At 35.4% G+C, this 17143-nt stretch overlaps 1 protein-coding gene across 5 annotated transcripts; it reads right to left on the minus strand.

The window, feature by feature from the left end:
- Positions 1 to 619: 619 nt before the first annotated feature.
- Positions 620 to 10330, minus strand: LOC132645053 (uncharacterized). 5 transcript variants are annotated; one of them, XM_060361809.1, is made up of 13 exons: positions 9949 to 10330; positions 8163 to 8346; positions 7258 to 7326; positions 7077 to 7175; positions 6115 to 6194; positions 5181 to 6003; positions 4350 to 5029; positions 3293 to 3377; positions 3093 to 3144; positions 2955 to 3004; positions 2552 to 2599; positions 2260 to 2448; positions 620 to 979 (listed from the first exon to the last, which is right to left on the minus strand). In XM_060361809.1, the coding sequence occupies exons 1-12, from the start codon at positions 10239 to 10241 to the stop codon at positions 2272 to 2274; spliced, it is 2640 nt and encodes an 879-aa protein (XP_060217792.1). In that variant the 5' UTR covers positions 10242 to 10330; the 3' UTR covers positions 620 to 979; positions 2260 to 2271. The 5 variants fall into 5 exon arrangements, with proteins under 5 accessions (XP_060217792.1, XP_060217790.1, XP_060217789.1 ...); XM_060361807.1 differs by having other exon boundaries at positions 620 to 1352; XM_060361806.1 differs by lacking the exon at positions 620 to 979 and adding an exon at positions 1901 to 2135.
- Between the last annotated feature and the right edge of the window lie 6813 nt (positions 10331 to 17143).

Genomic DNA, 17143 nt, shown 5'->3' on the forward strand with positions numbered 1-17143 from the left:
GAATGATAAAGAAAAACAACAGTTCATTCAAGCTCATTTGGTTGGATGAGTTTTGCGAAATTATTGTTAGTCTGGGTCGGGTGCTGACACGATAGATCGGGTCCTTCTTGAAGAGTTTATATCTTAATTTTTAGGGAGTTTGGTGAAGATTTAATGTGGTTTTTGGTGAAACTTTAGATTTTGAGCTTGAGGCTGAAAATGAACAATAACTTTAGTTTGCATGTTATTATAAACAGTCTATTGATTTATTATAGACTATAATATAACCTAATAATAGTTGTAATAAGAAATGTGACTTTCTAAAGTATAAAAACTAAAAGTAGTCACTAAACAATATGTTAACAATATGAAATCAGTGACTTAACGTAATGATGATCTAAAATAATGATAATTAATGAATAATGTTAATAATATGTTAATGAAAAAGTTGTGATAGACTCTCTATTGATTTTGCAATAGCTTTACTCTGCACATTATTATACTCTCTAGAAATCTATGATAAGGTCAAGATACTCCTAGAAAAGGAATAGGTTCAAAAATTTGATATCCGATCTTGGTCAAAGATCAAACGCATTAATTTTCGTATCAGTTAATTCTTAGTTTTAGAGTATTAATTCGATTTACTCTATTGGGAAAATGACTTAATAATACTAGTTAATACTCTATATTACAAAACATAGGGATATTTTTTTTTATTTACAAAATGTAAGTACAAAATTACAAAATATACCATATCTAAAAATTTAAGAGGACAGCCCTTCCCTTGCCCTTTCCCCCTTCTCTGTTTCATCCAGAACAGAGCCGCCTTTGGAAAATAAAAAGAGTAGTCCTTCCCCCCTTCTCCTTCATGCCACAGATTTGGAAAAGCTCTTCCCTTCCCCCTTCTTCTTCGCGCCACAAATCTGGTTTGATTATGTTTGTTGGGTCATCTTTTGAGGCCAATTTTTGGTGGGTCGGAGTGGAGAGTTCGCAAGACACTCTGCAGAGGTTGTCATTGGTAAGAGCGGAACTGGTAGTAAAGATTTGGGGGTGAGATTAAGAAATAACATAGTGGCGGATTGTGTTTTTGTTAGTCCAGAGATATTCTTTGAGTTGTCTAGACTTGATGGTATTGTGATAGAATTAGGCAGCCCAAGGCATCATGTTAGATATGGTTCAGAATATGGCTAGAAGCATTGTTGCTGGTGATCGGATGTTATTGATGGAACCAACAAAAGCTTAGTACATTAGATGACGATTAAATCTGGGGATTTCAGCTTGGCTTCTCTCAAGGAGCCTTTCCTAGCAGCAAGAATCCATTGTTGATTTTACGCCTCCTTTTTCTGATCTACTTTCTCCCTATATACATTTAACTAGAAGAAAATTTTGTATTAATATCATATGAAAGTTGTATACAATGTTGTTGTTGTAGTTGCATCAAAATCTGAATTTCGAAGCGAATTTAAAATTGTATTAAATTTGTATGAAAGTTGTGTACTATGTTGCAGTAGTTATATTAAATTTTTAAAAATCTAACATGAACTTTATACAAATTTTATACAGTTCTATACATTTTTAGATAGTTTTCATACACAAAAAATGTGAAAATTCTAAACCTTAAGCGAGATATACATATTTCATAGAGTTTTCATACACAATATTTTGAGCAAAATATTTAAGCCTTGAGTAAGATGTACACATTTCATACAGTTTTCATACACAAAATTTGAGCCTTGAGCGAAAATTTTCATATATGTTTTGTAAGAAATTTATTAATACGTTTTGTAAACTGAAAAGTATCGTCATATTTTATAAATATACCCTACTCTTATGTATATATACGCCATTCTCCCTTTACTAAAGTCTGTAAGACTGTAACCTTAATAATTGCGTTGTGCCAAACGAGTTCACATAATATGGATTGGAGGAAATACAGTATTTTCATTAACTCACTTGAATAAAGAGTTTGGGTTCCAACGACACAATTTGTTAAATAACAAAGACAGGCAAATTTACATGTATTAATTACCTAATGGTAACAGTCTGCCATTTATAATCAAATATGTACAAACATTAGCCAAATGAAGTTGACAGCACGTCCCTTTTCCCCCTTCCAAATCAAACTGTTAGGAAGATTGGCATTCAAAGAAACCAAGCTGGAACAAAGATAGGAACCCCCAAGATTGGCATCACTTAGTCACGAGTTAACATTTTAATTTAGTTGAAACAATTGAACGCATTAAAATTTCTTGAAAAGGTAGCAGGGAGCATTTCATTTACCTCTTAGAACCATCAAATGAGTTGTACAACAGCTGCTACGCGCAGTGCTCCATTTTGGAGAAGGTCGGATACTTCATCAAACAACAGGGCCGAGCGCCAGCCCCATCCTTTGGGAGCTTTTGGGAGAAGAGTTCCAGTTTGTTTGAAGCTTCCAAACACCATCACTTCTCTCTTTGAAGGACAAATCAACTGGTTTACCAAAGTAATCACAGAAAGAATAAACAATTTTTAGCATGATATTTGATGAAGATATCAATACAAGGGCATTGAAACTAAACCATTGTGAGTTCACCTGATATCTCGCAGTAACCTTTTCACGGGAATCGACATACATATGCACCTGAATACACAATACAGAAAAGATCACCAAGGACAAGAGACGAGAAAATCAATTTTCACATATAATTTTATAAAAAAACAAGAGAGAAGAGAAAGGAGGAGGACCTATCAGATTTTACTTGTATTATTCCAATTAATAAGAAGCTCCAGACCTCAAATATACATATATGTTGACCAATGGTTTAAGGGTTAAGTATAAGAAAATAAAATGCTGATCCACGTTAAAAAACAAGCTCCAGACCTTAGATATACATATATGTTCATGAATGGTTTAAGGGTTAAGTATAAGAAAATAAAATGCTGATCCACACTTAAAAACTTCTATTATTCAAGAAATTACAAAGGAAAAGTTTCACCTTTCTAACTGGATCAGCTATTTCTGCCTTCCTTCGATGAAGAAATAGCCCTGATATAACAATATATCAACAAAGTTACAAAAGAGGTAATAGATCTACTTTCATCATGCAGACAAATTTAGAGGAATACAATATTACCAAGTGTTCGGCGTCCCTGAGGGTCTTCATCACTGAAAGCCTGAACACTAACCTAGAGAATGCAAAAGACCACATTGATTAACTCCTAATTGATTGCGATAGAAAAAATCTCTTGAACAGCATACTCGATCATTTGCAATTTTCCCCCGAAGGAATACGTGAGTTATGAAATGCAATAAAGAGTTGAAAGATTCACAAACCTTCCATAAGGAACCAGCATAAAAAAATTCTGGAGAGTGTTTGACTTGGCCATCATTAAGCCTGAGAACATCGTGAAACTCAACCCTGTGAAGCAAGTCAGGTGTAAGTACACACTTTTTGACAGTCATCAAGAGAACGAAAGGATTCTATTCTCACAAAGAGGACACCGTATTCAGAACACAGAATAGAAGGAAATTTACACCTTCTGGCTACTGTAGAGACCAATATCACAACATTGCTTGTTTAAGGATGGATTTCGTAACCCGAAGAAAGAAACATGGAGACACGCATAAGAATCTCCCTGCCTCAACTGTCGATTTGTTGGTCACAAAAAGGCAATCGAACATTTTTAGGTAATTCAAATGATTGCATCTCTTGAAGGGCAAAAGGTGCACGTTTTTGTACCAAATGATTGCATCTCTTTAGGGAAAAACGTTACATCTTTCTATTCCAATCCTAAAGAGTATAACATGGAAGAACATCTTCAATATCGACAAGAAATTTGATTTCCCTGATTTTATGACACAATTGCTTTAGAATCATTTTTTTTTTCCTTCCGGTAAGTCATGGCCGTAGGATATCTGAGAGTCGAAAGGGTGGGACACATAAATATGGATGGAGGAGCGGGGGTTTACCCTGTGCGCACCCAAAAGGTAGCGGCTGCGGGTTCCCTTGTCATAAAAAAAGTGTATATATATGGATGGAGGAACAACTTTATTTGCAGTTTCTGAAGCTAACAGATCAGATGGGCAATTTCTAAATGATATGGAAAGGTTCACCTTAATACAAAATGTGAACTGGTCACGCTTCCTGTTTCACTATAATCAAAAGAATATTCAAGCATGTTGGCTGTATCTGTCTCTTCAATGTAAAGAGAAAATAAAATGTCCTCTCAAACGGTTACAGGTTACCCGGTTAGGAGCTACATAAACTGATACTTCGAAGAATTAAACCAAGAAGGGAAGTGTACAGAACCTAATCAATAGAAATCATTTCACATGCAATGGATTGCCATTATGCAGAAGCCAACCGAACATAGCAGAAAGAATAACTTACCCAAACCGAAAGGGAGGAAAGTGACTTAAAGGTGTTTTCATATCCAATGATATAGAATTATTTCCATTCTCCCACTCTATTCCCATTGCATCTTCAGACGAGCCTAGCATCTGGGGGGAAATACTGCTTGAACTTGGGCCAGCAGTTGATGGTCCTACCAATCTGCTTTGCAGTTCTGTCTCATATCCCCTATCAACCCGTTCAACATGAAGATTAGCACTATTGCTTCCTTCTTGGCTGAGCCCAACCAAAGCAGTTAGTCCATCTCCAGCAAGATCCCCACTCTGTTCTGCTCTATTTTCTGGGTCATCATTGGCAGGAGACTGCTGACAGTTCCGGTTGCCCATACCAAGTGGTACACGAGAGAAAACAAAACGAGTTGGAGGCCAAGCAACTGCAGGCACAAATGTAGTCCCACGCCCAATACCAGCTAGCCCATCATTGGGGCCCCTAACATGAACCCGAACAGGCCTAAACATGGCACTTCCTTCCCTATGAGGCGAGTCAGTAGCATACATATTTCCTTGATTGCTCTGATCATGCTCTGGCATGTAATATCCAGTAGCCGCGACTCCACGTGAATGTCCAAATGGCTGCCGACAAGCACATGCCATGCTCACAAGGCAGCAACTTTTGCAAGTATCAGCACCAATTTCCTGCACCCGCTGGCTTAAGAGAATCTGCAAAAAAAAAAAAAAAAAAAAAAAAAAAACTTTAAAAGCACAAATAAAATAAAATCTACTATGATTCGGAATGTCGACTGGCAGACTATTCTGTAAGCTATCAAAAATATAAAAGAAGAGAAGAGTGGGGATAAATATAGTTACAAACCTGCAGCCATAACCCGTCATTCACAGCTTTGCAAGTAAACCCCATTTCTTCAAGTTGCTTTCTCACACTAAGAAGTGCATCAAATGACATGTTACAATATAAAAGTGAGCCACCCTCAAATATGCTGGCAAAGGCATCATAATCTTCTCTACTTACTCCTGAATGAGCATTTAGGCAAGTTTTGACTTCTCTCCGGCCCACAGTTCTACCACCCCAAGATAGAGGAGTGAAATTGCATCTTTCCCATTCATTTGGGATCATCAGATTACAGGATGAGCCCATTGATGAGAAGTTCCTCTGATCCCCACAAAGCCAACTGTTGTTATTCAATTGATAGCATGAATCTTCTTCAGATGGTCCTTCCACAGCCATACCATTTCCCCCTGATCCACTAGCTCCAGCAATAATTGGCATTTCAATGTAGGAACATGAAGATCTGACTTCATCAGCGTATAAGAACGTGTTACTTGATGAAGGATGTCCCCTGCTGCATGGATATCTTGACTCCGAGTCTGACTGAAGACAAGCTGATTCTTGCATCTTTTGTTTAGAGTTAGTCACCTCAGTGAGGGAATCAACACTACAATCTGCAAGCTCAACCAAGATATTTTGAGCGTTGTTACAACCATCAATTCCATCTTTTAAGTTTAGGTGTCCTAGTTCAGATTCCACCCTTCTGTCATCAGTTAAATTATTTGGCACTTCTCTGGAAATATCAGAAACTGTACTTGTGCCAACTCCAGAACTAGGACTTTCTTCTTCAAGATGTTCTGCCTTGCAAAGAGCATTTTTTGCCAGAAGTGTACCTAAAGCTAGTTCAAACCTGCCAAAATTTGCAAGCAGAGAACCAAGATACAGAAAAAGTTATCATGCTAAACTAAAATTTCAAATGTCATTTTAGCAAGTCCAAACAAAAAGCAGCCACAGTTCTCACCGTTTCTTTTCGGTAGGGACCCATAACTCGTCTGAGGTCAGTAGAGCATTTAGTGTTGGAGCAGAAAGTTTTGGAAGGACCTGGACACAAGACGGTTAACGGGCCAACTATTTATCATCTCATGGCTTTCATCATAAGTCATAACTCAAATAAGAAAGAAAATCATTCATACACAATTTTTCTTTGGGATAATGGTCTAAAACACCTATACGAGAAATTGAACGACAGAATCAGGAATTATCTTAAGAACAAAGCAAAGTCTCTACATGCTTATTTGTAATGGCAAGGATTGGAAGCCAGGTAAGTTGCTTTAGCAAAGCCACTAACATGGAAATAAGCCCATGCCAGAAGATATGCAGGAATCCCTATATATGTAAAATATTCGAAGAGACACTGTTGTAGATTCTTTTGCATTGTCATTTCATGAATTGCAACTCAAGATAAAGCTGTTATCCCCAGTTGCATCACATGTTAAAAAGAAGGTATTTACATGATAGCAATTCACCAATGAAAAACGTGTACCACTTAGCCCTTGCATGCAAAACACCATGTGAAAGTGCAGTTTGCTAAAGACATACTTGAGGTTTCATAAAGTGTTTGGAATAACTGAAAACTCTCAACATGCACATTGAGAGAGGTCTTTACTTATCAGTTGCAATAAATTAGGAAAGAAGAGCCTTTCTAGAGAAACTAAGTTTCTCGTAAACACACACCATACTGGCAAAGTAGCAGACTGAAAATTAGAAGGAAGATAACAAATTGATACACAATTACATGTGGTGCAGCAGAGTTCTTTGTTATTGATAAGGTAAATTAAATGTGGTGCAACACAGTTCCTGCTATTCTTTGTAACATGTAGCTCCAGAAAAGACAAAAGCTGTTGATTTAAATAAAAGGAGAAAGTAGAGAGGTAACTTCCAATATTCACTACTTGAAACCTCAGCACGTTTCCAATTAGTTACCTCTCTCAACTCTATAGCACCACTTTGACATAAGTATCCCCAACAAGCATTTCTAACTCGTTCGCCATGTAAACCATAATCTTGGCTTTCTGCAAACACCTAAACCTCCAAAACAATGTGGTTAGCAAAATACATGAATGTGAGGATGATGAAATAAAAAAATACTGAGCAGCAATGGAACCTGGTATGTTAAGAAATTTGATGTCCACAATTCGGATATGATAAAGTCTGTGCAAATTGCACACAAATCCTGCATGAAGAATGTTAAATCTGTAATGTTATGCCAGGGAGGAAATTTTATTATCAAGCAAAAGATTGGACATATCAATCAGCAAATTGAGGAGGATTTTTTTTGGTTAATAAATGAAGTAATTATTGATAACACACCAAGATGGTGTCAGCTTAACATAAAATGCAATGGCACTGTACATCACACATCCAAAAATTCAACCATCTACAGAGGTAGGTATTTCCACTTTGCACCAACAATATAACCAGAAAAAAAACATATCTCTTGACTCTTGAAATTGGGATCTCTACATCCTCGAAATTCAGGCACATATTTTCAAGTGTTCTTGACATTCTAGGGCAATGCCTCTAACCTATGAGTTCTTGTAACTGTATGAGGAATTTTGATTTGGATTAAGAAAACACTACGAAATTGGTTCAATCAATTGTGATTAAGGAATGGCAATTTAAACACCAAAATGATAGCAGAACCCAGTTGACTCCCTTTTCACAACGGAAAACAGACTAAGTTTACAAATCCTTTTTCCGAAACATCCAAAGAATTAAAAACCTAAAGTTAACCAGAATAGTGAAGAAATAAAGCAAATGGTATCTAAGAGATAATAGAATAAAAAATAAAAACACTTTTGATTTCAACATACCCTTCGAAGAGATGCTACAATGTGCAGAAATATTTGACGTACAGAAAGTGAATTTCACTGTAATAATGTGCAGAAAGTTTTACAGTACATCTTGGCAAAAGTAATCATGTTTCCATCCTTTTTACTAGACTGTACCAATGGCGGTTATCCAGAACACAAAACTGATTAAAGACACTACATGTTTCACATTTCATACCTGAAGATCAAGAAAGGATGCAGCAGCAAGAACACGGAATGCATTATTATCATTAAGCTTAGGATGGTGTCCATACAGATATGCTAAAGCTATTGCAATAGCCTCCCCATTAACATTGCTATCATCCACTGTCAAGGTCAAAACTGGAGCTTTGGCTTCTTTCCATGGTCCCTGAAGCATATTCCTGTTCATTAAACAAGTACATAAACTAGAGTTGAAGAAGGTTCACTTACTTGTATGCAAAGACCAATAACGTTTTTGTATAAATGCAGCTAGATATGAAGGCAGAGAATTTAAATAAACATAACTTGGTAAACCCTACCCACCTTTCCCCGAACTCGTCCTCCCTTGGTGTCCTTTTTTTTTGCTTTTGAGGGATAAAAAAAGGGCCTTGGCACTTCTACATGCATGTACATACAGATAAAGTTCTGTGATTAGGGAACAACGGTGCAGGTTCATTTACATGACCCTAATTCGTCAGGATGGTAAGTTTTATAATGATAATTAAGCATGTAGCGTGTCATCAAACATGCAATTATTGAGACCAGACAGCATGCAGTCTTCAATTACAAATTTTAACCAAGTGGATGTTGCTAATTAAATGATTAAAAGAAACATACATTGAGGACCTTGAGTATACTTGAACTGGAACAAGTGCAAGGGGTGTAAGAGCAGTTATGGATCCATGAAGATAGTATTTTTGACAAGGTGTTTTGTCAGTGGCAAAGCAACAATTCTCGAGTTATCACTCCTTCCTTCCCAAAAAGAGTAACAATATTTTGAGGGTTAACATATCCGATTTCGGTGTGATTCAGATATAGATTTTATAAATTTTCTTGAAATAAAATGATACATATTTAGAGACTACATTAAATGTACTGTAGATTACATTTTCTATAAAAATATTGTTAAAACTAGAAAAATCTATCGCAACTTTCCAAGTAGAAAAATAGTGTAAGTTTCTTGGGATGCATGGAGTAATAGAAAAACCACCACGAAAGTATCCATTAAACATCAAATCTTCAGTAGAATAGACAATAATGAAGCAAATAACAGAAAGTTCTGTACTTTTTTTTTTTTTTGATGACATGGGAACCCGCAGCCGCTACCCTTTGGGTGCGCACAGGGTAAACCCAGCTCCTGTGCAATAGCTCGCAAACCACACAGGAGAGGTAACCCGCACTAGGCAAGCCCCGTGCGATGAGCTCGACCAAGAAGGCAAATCCCCTGCTGTCGTAGGCAAGGGGTTTCGAACCTGAGACCTCCATTATGAAAGCCCCATGCTCAACCAACTGAGCCACCCTTGCGGGTACTTCTGTACATTTCCAATGGACTTAACAATGCAAGACAACTAAATGTCTAAATCATATCAAAGAAGAAAAGAAATAGGCCCCCAAAGAATGGGGTTGAAATAGGAGACCCAAAACCGCGAATAGAAATCATGACGTAAAAACAATGAGATTTTGTAGTACACTATTAACTGATAGTGATCAATGAGAAAAGAAAAAACACCCCACCACCAAGAATGAAACTTTTGTACTCTGTAACTGATAATTATTGAAGAGCGTCAAACCTTCAGTGAAATAGTCATTAATGTAGCAAAATGACAGAAAGTTTTCTACTTGTCTAACTGATAGCTAGCAATGCAAGTAAAATCATACTATATAATACAAGAACCCCACAAAGAATGAAACTTTTGCACTCTACAACAACAACAACATATCCAGTGATAATTATCGAAGAGAGGTAGTAAAATAATAGAGTAATATAATTAAAGGGGTGTAACCTGAAATAAGAACTACGGGAAAGGATTAAGCGATGAAGGTGATAAGTAGAAGCCATAGCTTGAACAATGACATCAGAAAACAAGCCATTGTTAAAGCCTTCCAATTGAATATGATCACAAAGGGATGTAAGGTTACAATCCAATGCTCGAAGTTCATTGCTACTCCGATCATTATCTGAGTGTTGTGATTGCAATTGATTTGATCCTTCTCTTGTCGTTTCTACCGATCCTCCTCCGCCGCCAGTGCCGCCGGCGATGTAGGTTCTCTGCCGGTTAGGGTACGGCGGTTCCATTTTTGGAATTCTGACTGAAAAAAGTGCTAGGATTGTAAAGTTTTAGGCAAGGAAAAAAAGAAAAAGAGAAAGCAAAATCTCCTATATGTATTTGCCTTTGTTAGAAACAATTCAGCCTTTTTTTTTTCTTTTTCTTTTTCTTTAAATATGATACTCCCTCCATGCTCAACTACTTAGCCAAAAAATAGGCATATTAAAAAATTAATAATGCAATATAAAATTTACTAAATTATTCCTATATAATAAAAGTAAATTATTTTTTTCTCTTGAGTAGAGCATGCACAAGTAATAATCTTTTTGACATTGAGAATCCAACAACACCAAGTTACTATATGATTTTTTCAATCATCATTTAGATGTTATTTTAGCTTGTAGGTTTTTGTCTAAGAATAGAATTGGAAAAACTTGTCAATTTATATCTTGATTTCCTAAGGTGACACTTATTGTGGAATAAATTTTTTGATTAAGGTGACACTTATTATGAGGCGGAGGGAGTATATCAAATACTTTTAATTTATATTGAAATTTTTTGTTTTCCCAACTTAGTGTAACTAATTCACTTTAAGACCTGACTAATCAAAATTCACATTACTCTGAATGTACCTTGTGTCATCTCACATACAGGGTTTGGTAAAATATATATAGACCTTACTCGGGTAAGTATTATGATATATTTATATGCATTTCAAAAAAATATAGTCTACGAAAATGAAACTTACTTCTGAATTTTTGACCTTATGAATATTCTACATCTTTTATATTTTAAAATACAGCCATTAAGATAAACGATTACTGCACATTAACTTCTTTAGCTTGCTACGATTAGTAAGACCTTAAATTTATGAAGCATTTCCTCTCACCAAAAAGGTATAAGCTTGTTAGTACCCTTCACAAATTTTTACTACATTGTTTTATTTATTTTGATCTCACTTTAAGTTGATTTGTATTCATTGATCATAATTTAAAAAATAAACGAGATTTTAATTTAATGTCTATAATATAATTTTAAAAGTCAAAATTTAATTATTAAACAATAATTTAGTAAAATATTATCTTCAACAGGCACAATACATTAATTAGAGTAAAGATTTAACTTTAATTAGGCTCTCAATACTCACACGTATGAGAAAATTAAAAAGAAGCATTATACCTAATTAACAAAAGAAGAATTTAGTAGATACTAGGTGGCATTTGCCCGTGTCGGATTATAGTATCTATCTGTATGTAGTTGTGTACAATTGTAAAGATATGCATTGGGTAGTGATAGTATATATGTTGTACATTATTAATAATATGAACACGCACATCGTAAACTATTAATACATATACGCAAATGTTGTTGTTGACACCCAATTTTGTCCCGCCTCTCCTCCGAAATACCTATTTCGCGCTTCTAATATTTTTGAAAAATAAAATACATATATTATGTTTACTATAATTATTAGCCTCTTATCAATACCGACACTTTATTTTTCTATTATAATAATAATAATTATTATTATTATTATTGTTATTATTATTTATTAATATTATTATAATTCACAATTCTTATCATTTCGGCATTTTACCAGCTTACGCATTTATCTTTACATAATTAAATAATAGTATTTATTTAGTGCGGATTTTCAAAGAAAAATAATATGTATTATTACACGGCTATTATAACACCATATGATCTTATTACCCGAGTATAATAATCACACATTTTTGGTATTAAGTAATATTTTGTCACCCTCGGTATATCATTAATTAAAATGGGTCTTTTATTCAAATTTAAAAGTCAAACTATTTTTTTGCACTCGGTCCGTATTTTGACTTACCGGACCCCAAATTAAAGTCCTAGTAACTCCTAATATCTTTTGGACTAGCCTATATCTTTTATCTCAATTTTTAGATCAGTCCATGTTTAATTCATTAGCTATTCTTTTAATACCCGGTCTAAAAAATTGACCCGGTCCATTTATGGACCGGGTCCAGCCTATTTTCGTTCAGGATAAGGGAAACCCTTTAGGGTTTCCTTATCATATTTTTTGCCCCTCCGCCGTCTCTCTCTTCCTCTCTCTCACTCTCTCTTCCGCCTCCCCACCTCCCCATCGTCACCTTCACATCCCCACCTCCCCATCGTCACCTTCACATCTCCACCTCCCCATCGTCACCTTCACATCCCCACCTCCCCATCGTCACCTTCACATCTCCACCTCCCCATCGTCACCTTCACACCTCCACACCCATCACTCCACTACACCACGCGTCTGACGCCACTCCCACTATACCTCTGACACCACCCACGCCGCTGTCCTCGCCACTTCATCTTGTCTCCACCCACCTTCGTCTGACACCCCACTCCCTTCGCTCCATCTCACGCTTTCTGACATTTCCACCCACGCCTCTGCGCTCCACTCTCCTTTGTTCCCTCTCCTCTGAAACTCGAACCAAAAATCAGTCTATAAATGTGTTTTCATCATCCATTAGAAAGGGGGGGATTTTTTGGATTGGTGAAATTCATCAAGAACAGAGGATCTTTGTTCGATTCATAAAATTCCTCCAAGAACCTGTTTCCTTTTAGCCGTAGAAATCCCCTGAAGATTAAAGATCTTGAAACCCCAAAATTCTCCGAATATAGATATATATATCAAGTTTTCAGTAGTCGTAAGAAATTCGAAAGGTCGAACCAAAAACATTAAATCAATTTTCTATTTTTTCTGCTTGCCTCTGGGTAGCTTTTAATCCAAGCATACGCAAGTTCGAATTTCAAAGTGTTCGAGTGGATATCGAAACCTTCGCCTCACTTCGCTGCACCCGAAGAAGGTAATTTCCCTCTCTTCCTTGAAATTCATTTTTTTTGTTTGGGGTTTACTTGAACTATTTTCTGCAAAATTGGTTAATCTCAGCTTAATCCTACTCAGTGTAAATTCATGTTCGTTTAGTGTGTTAATCATGTTGTTCAATTGGTAGCTGATTTAGATTAGGCATCAAACCTGTTTATATGTCTAATTAGATACCCATGTTAAGTGTTAATCTATATTCATATGCTTAGTTCAGCGATTAGCATACTTACTGCTTAAAATTCTGAGTCAAATAGGTTCGATGGGTTTTATGTGTACCACGTATTAACTGATAATGACAATCTTGAAACCATGTTACTAGATTACACATGATTAAGTTGTCCTATTTTGAAGAACATGGTAAGTTCGCATTCAGTTAACAATTCTTTCATAAATTTAGATCTGACTAAATGAGCTGTTTTGTATGTTAATGATGTTGTTATTTTAAGTGTGCATATGTCGAGTGAAGTCCAGTCTAAATCATGACTTCTTATTTGGAAAGTCCAAATTTGTTTGTAGAAGGTTCGGCAGAGTCGAATTGTGGTTGTAATGGTCTGAAATGTGATCTGCGTATAAATGATAGGTTCTTCTTTTAAGCCATTTATTTTCCTTGAGCCTTGAAACAGAATGGGAATCATGGTGAATAAATAAATGTATACATCTCTTAAGTGTAAATATCTTGTTCAACATATTTCAACAAAACCAGTAGTTCCAGTACTTTTTTTTATATCAGAAAACTCATTTTTGAACCAAATAGAACTTCTAGGAATGATTTCATCTATGGATTATTGTTAGCCCTGTTTGTATTTCCCACATCATGTTGCATAAGCTAGAAATGACATATCAAGATTCTCTCTTTTCCAGTCAGCTGCTGCTGGTAGGCTTTAAAACAGTAGTAAAAATGACTCTAAATCCTAAGTCTCTTTAAATTTTGGACTGATCTGTTGCTGCTTGATAAATTCATTGTTATGGCTTGTTGTTTTGGTTGCTGAGTATTAAAAGGAAGAGCAAAGCTTAACAAAGATGGGATCTAAATCTTAAACTCATTGAAAAGGAATCATCTGATCACTAGGATTATTTAAAACCTTTGCCTTTCAAAGAGCATAACTGATTTCCTGATATCATGTGCAAGTCTTGACTTCATCTATGCATCCTTGAGATCATTTCGAATTCGATACTCCCTCTGTTTTTGCCTCTGTAATGTACGCATGTATGCCGCCTCCTGTAACTTTTAAAATTCATCTTAATGTGCGCTTCACGATTTGAATTGGGTTAAACCATGCCAAGGATAAATTTGATAAATGTAAGTTGATTGCCACTCAATTTGTATATTTTTCATGTGTTATGCTAGTTTCTCGATATCTCGCCTATGAGTTTTAATTTAATGCAAATATGAACAAGGAGGATTATTGTTAGAACTAGTATGCGGACCTGTTTTATAAAGAGTTGATTTGGCTTTTCCGCTTCTTTGCATACTAGATTTTAATATGCTAGAAATGATCGATAATGGTTGTTTAAGTAATCCTACCTTTCAGGAAATTTCTTTTACATGCTCTTTCACCTTTAATCCAAGTTTAAATGCATTCTCTTAATAGTCTAGTTAATGCATGAAATGCTGCATATATTGGCTCGTCTGTTGATGTTGAGTCTGGAACGCAATTTTTCCACCGCTGTGTATACCTTTATTCTACTATAATGATAATATATGTTGCCCCACTAATCTTTATCTCCTCTTCTTTACATGTACACTTCGGAGCGAAATGGAGTCTTCATAAAGACTCACTGTCTGAGCAGTCTCATTTTGAGACTATGCCGCCGCTAGACCTCAATGTGCATCTCCATCTCATTTAGTTTTCTCGCTCCCTCGAACAAGTTTGAACAGAAACAAAGAGGAAACCCGGGACTTTCAGTTGCTTCTTAATTCACTCTTCTTCCTCTCCTGGATATGGTCTGAATGAAGGCAAGAAAAGAGGGAGGAAGGGGAGAATAACTACTGCATTGTTTAATTTTCTCTTATGATTAAAGGTCTCGGTTTTTCTATATCTTACTTATTTAAAACTACCAGCCTTAGAAGTTAGAATATTTTAGCTATTAGAAGGGAAATGGGGATATCAGTTTTATAAAATCTTGAGAAATAATATTAGTTTCGACCCTTAGTTGAGCTCACCTCCTGAATGGTTCAACTACTATTTTTTATGACTCTAAAAGCTTCAAAATCAGCTATATATTTCTCAAAGGGAAGCTGAAGATATTTATAATGATTTGAATTCGTCTTTAAAGTTTTTTTTTCCTTGAAAATAAGTTGTTGTTAAGTGCAAAGATAAATGAGATTTCTTATAACTTTTTAGAATTGACGTGATAAAAGAACTACAGGATTCAGTTCATTCGTAAGGTTGAAGTCTATTTTTGTTTCACAATTAATTTTAGGGCTTTGAGTCAAACCAGTTTTAAAACTGCCTGTCAATGCAAATTAGAATCAGATTTTTTATCTTTCATAATAATTTTCTATCTAATTAAGGTGTCAGGAACTTAGCTGGACAAAAGTTTAAATTTTTTTCTATTAATTTCTATCGCTTAGCCATCAAATAGTTTTTCAAATCAGTTAGCTTAACGCTACTTCTAAGTGTATGTTTTCCAACTGTTCCTATTCTTTTTTAAAAAAAAAAATATATAAACATACAAAAAAAAAAAAAAAAAAAAATCTTAGAAGTCTTTAACAATCTATTATTTTATATTTAACCTTAATTAATTAACCTAAGTTTGGTCGGATAACCGTAAGTTAACGGATTCTAAAGGATGCCTAACCCCTTCCCTTTAGGATAATATAGAGCCCTTACCTAGAATCACACTGGTTAAGCAGACTATTAATGGAGGTTTAGTTTTAACTTTACCTTAGTTAATATTTAGGTGTCCTAATTCACCGTTAAATTAAATAGGTGGCGACTCCTCAAAACAAAATAAATAGGAATCACCAATATGTCATACTTCTAAATCAACCCGGTTAAAATGGGGTGTGACAGCTTGGCGACTCTGCTGGGGACTTTAGGTTCTTAACCATAACAACTTAGGTTAATAGTTAATTTGTTGGATATTTTGTTTGTTTTCTTTTTTGCCTTTATTATTGCTTTTTCCTTATATGCTTTTGGTTGTTTTTATTTTATGCCTTATGTAAATTTTCTATGTAATATGTATGTTATTGCTTTCCTTAAATTGGCATTCCGCTCATATTTCTTCCACTCCTGGAAAACTCACACATATTCACACACTTAAAGCGGCTTCGCAGTTTGCGCCCGTGCACTACTAAATTACCCCTTTAGTTGGATTGGTCTTGTGGATTTAGTCGATCGGCGGTGCAGTCGACGGCCACGGACTTTCCACTTCCAAGTTGTCCGCTTGGGGGAGCCTTGTGTCATAGGAAAACCATTCTTAGTCTATCCAGGTAGAGCTAAAACCAAAACCTTGTAAGGACATGCATCATTTTAAACCTAGGAAGCTTAATACCCTTGGTGTATTAAGTTCATTAGTCAACCTTACCAAATGTCCAAATGAGTCTATGACTCTAAGTGACACTACTCACTATCTATGTGCATTATTTGAAGGACAAATATGTGGAATATGTGGACCTAATACTCTATAGATAAATATTTCAAGGAAACTGACATTTTGTTGCAGGTTGCCGTGGAGCATTAATTAATGCCGGAGGTCGAAGACAACCAAAGGAAATTAGTGAAGTTGAAGTATTAGATATCTTAGGTTGATTTTGAGATGTATTATTGGCATGTAATAATTTTTATTCTTGCAAATTACTTTTAGGAGGAGTTGTGGAATAATACATAAAAGACATGTTTGTCCTTCAAATATTCATTAGGCCTACCTCTGGCATAAAGAGGTCCCTTGCATTATAAAACGCGATGTATTATGTGCAATAATGTGTTTATATGCAATAATATGTCCTTACCGTATACTGACTCATTTTTTTTTTCTTTTTCTTGTTTTATCTTTTTCTTTTTAAAATTTATTTTCAAAATAAAAGGTTGACTTGTGCTAAAGGGGAACTGGCGGAGCATCCATATTTCA

This window comes from Lycium barbarum, chromosome 6 (genome assembly GCF_019175385.1).
Source record: "Lycium barbarum isolate Lr01 chromosome 6, ASM1917538v2, whole genome shotgun sequence".
NCBI classification, from domain to species: Eukaryota; Viridiplantae; Streptophyta; class Magnoliopsida; order Solanales; family Solanaceae; genus Lycium; species Lycium barbarum.

Coding starts and splice junctions, on each gene's coding strand:
- LOC132645053 (XM_060361809.1), bottom strand. CDS start 10,241: ATGGAACCGCCGTACCCTAACCGGCAGAGAACCTACATCGCCGGCGGC. Junction 6,195..7,076: donor GTGCTATAGAGTTGAGAGAG/GTAACTAATTGG, acceptor TCTTGTGTCCAG/GTCCTTCCAAAACTTTCTGC. Junction 2,449..2,551: donor AGGTTACTGCGAGATATCAG/GTGAACTCACAA, acceptor TTGGTAAACCAG/TTGATTTGTCCTTCAAAGAG.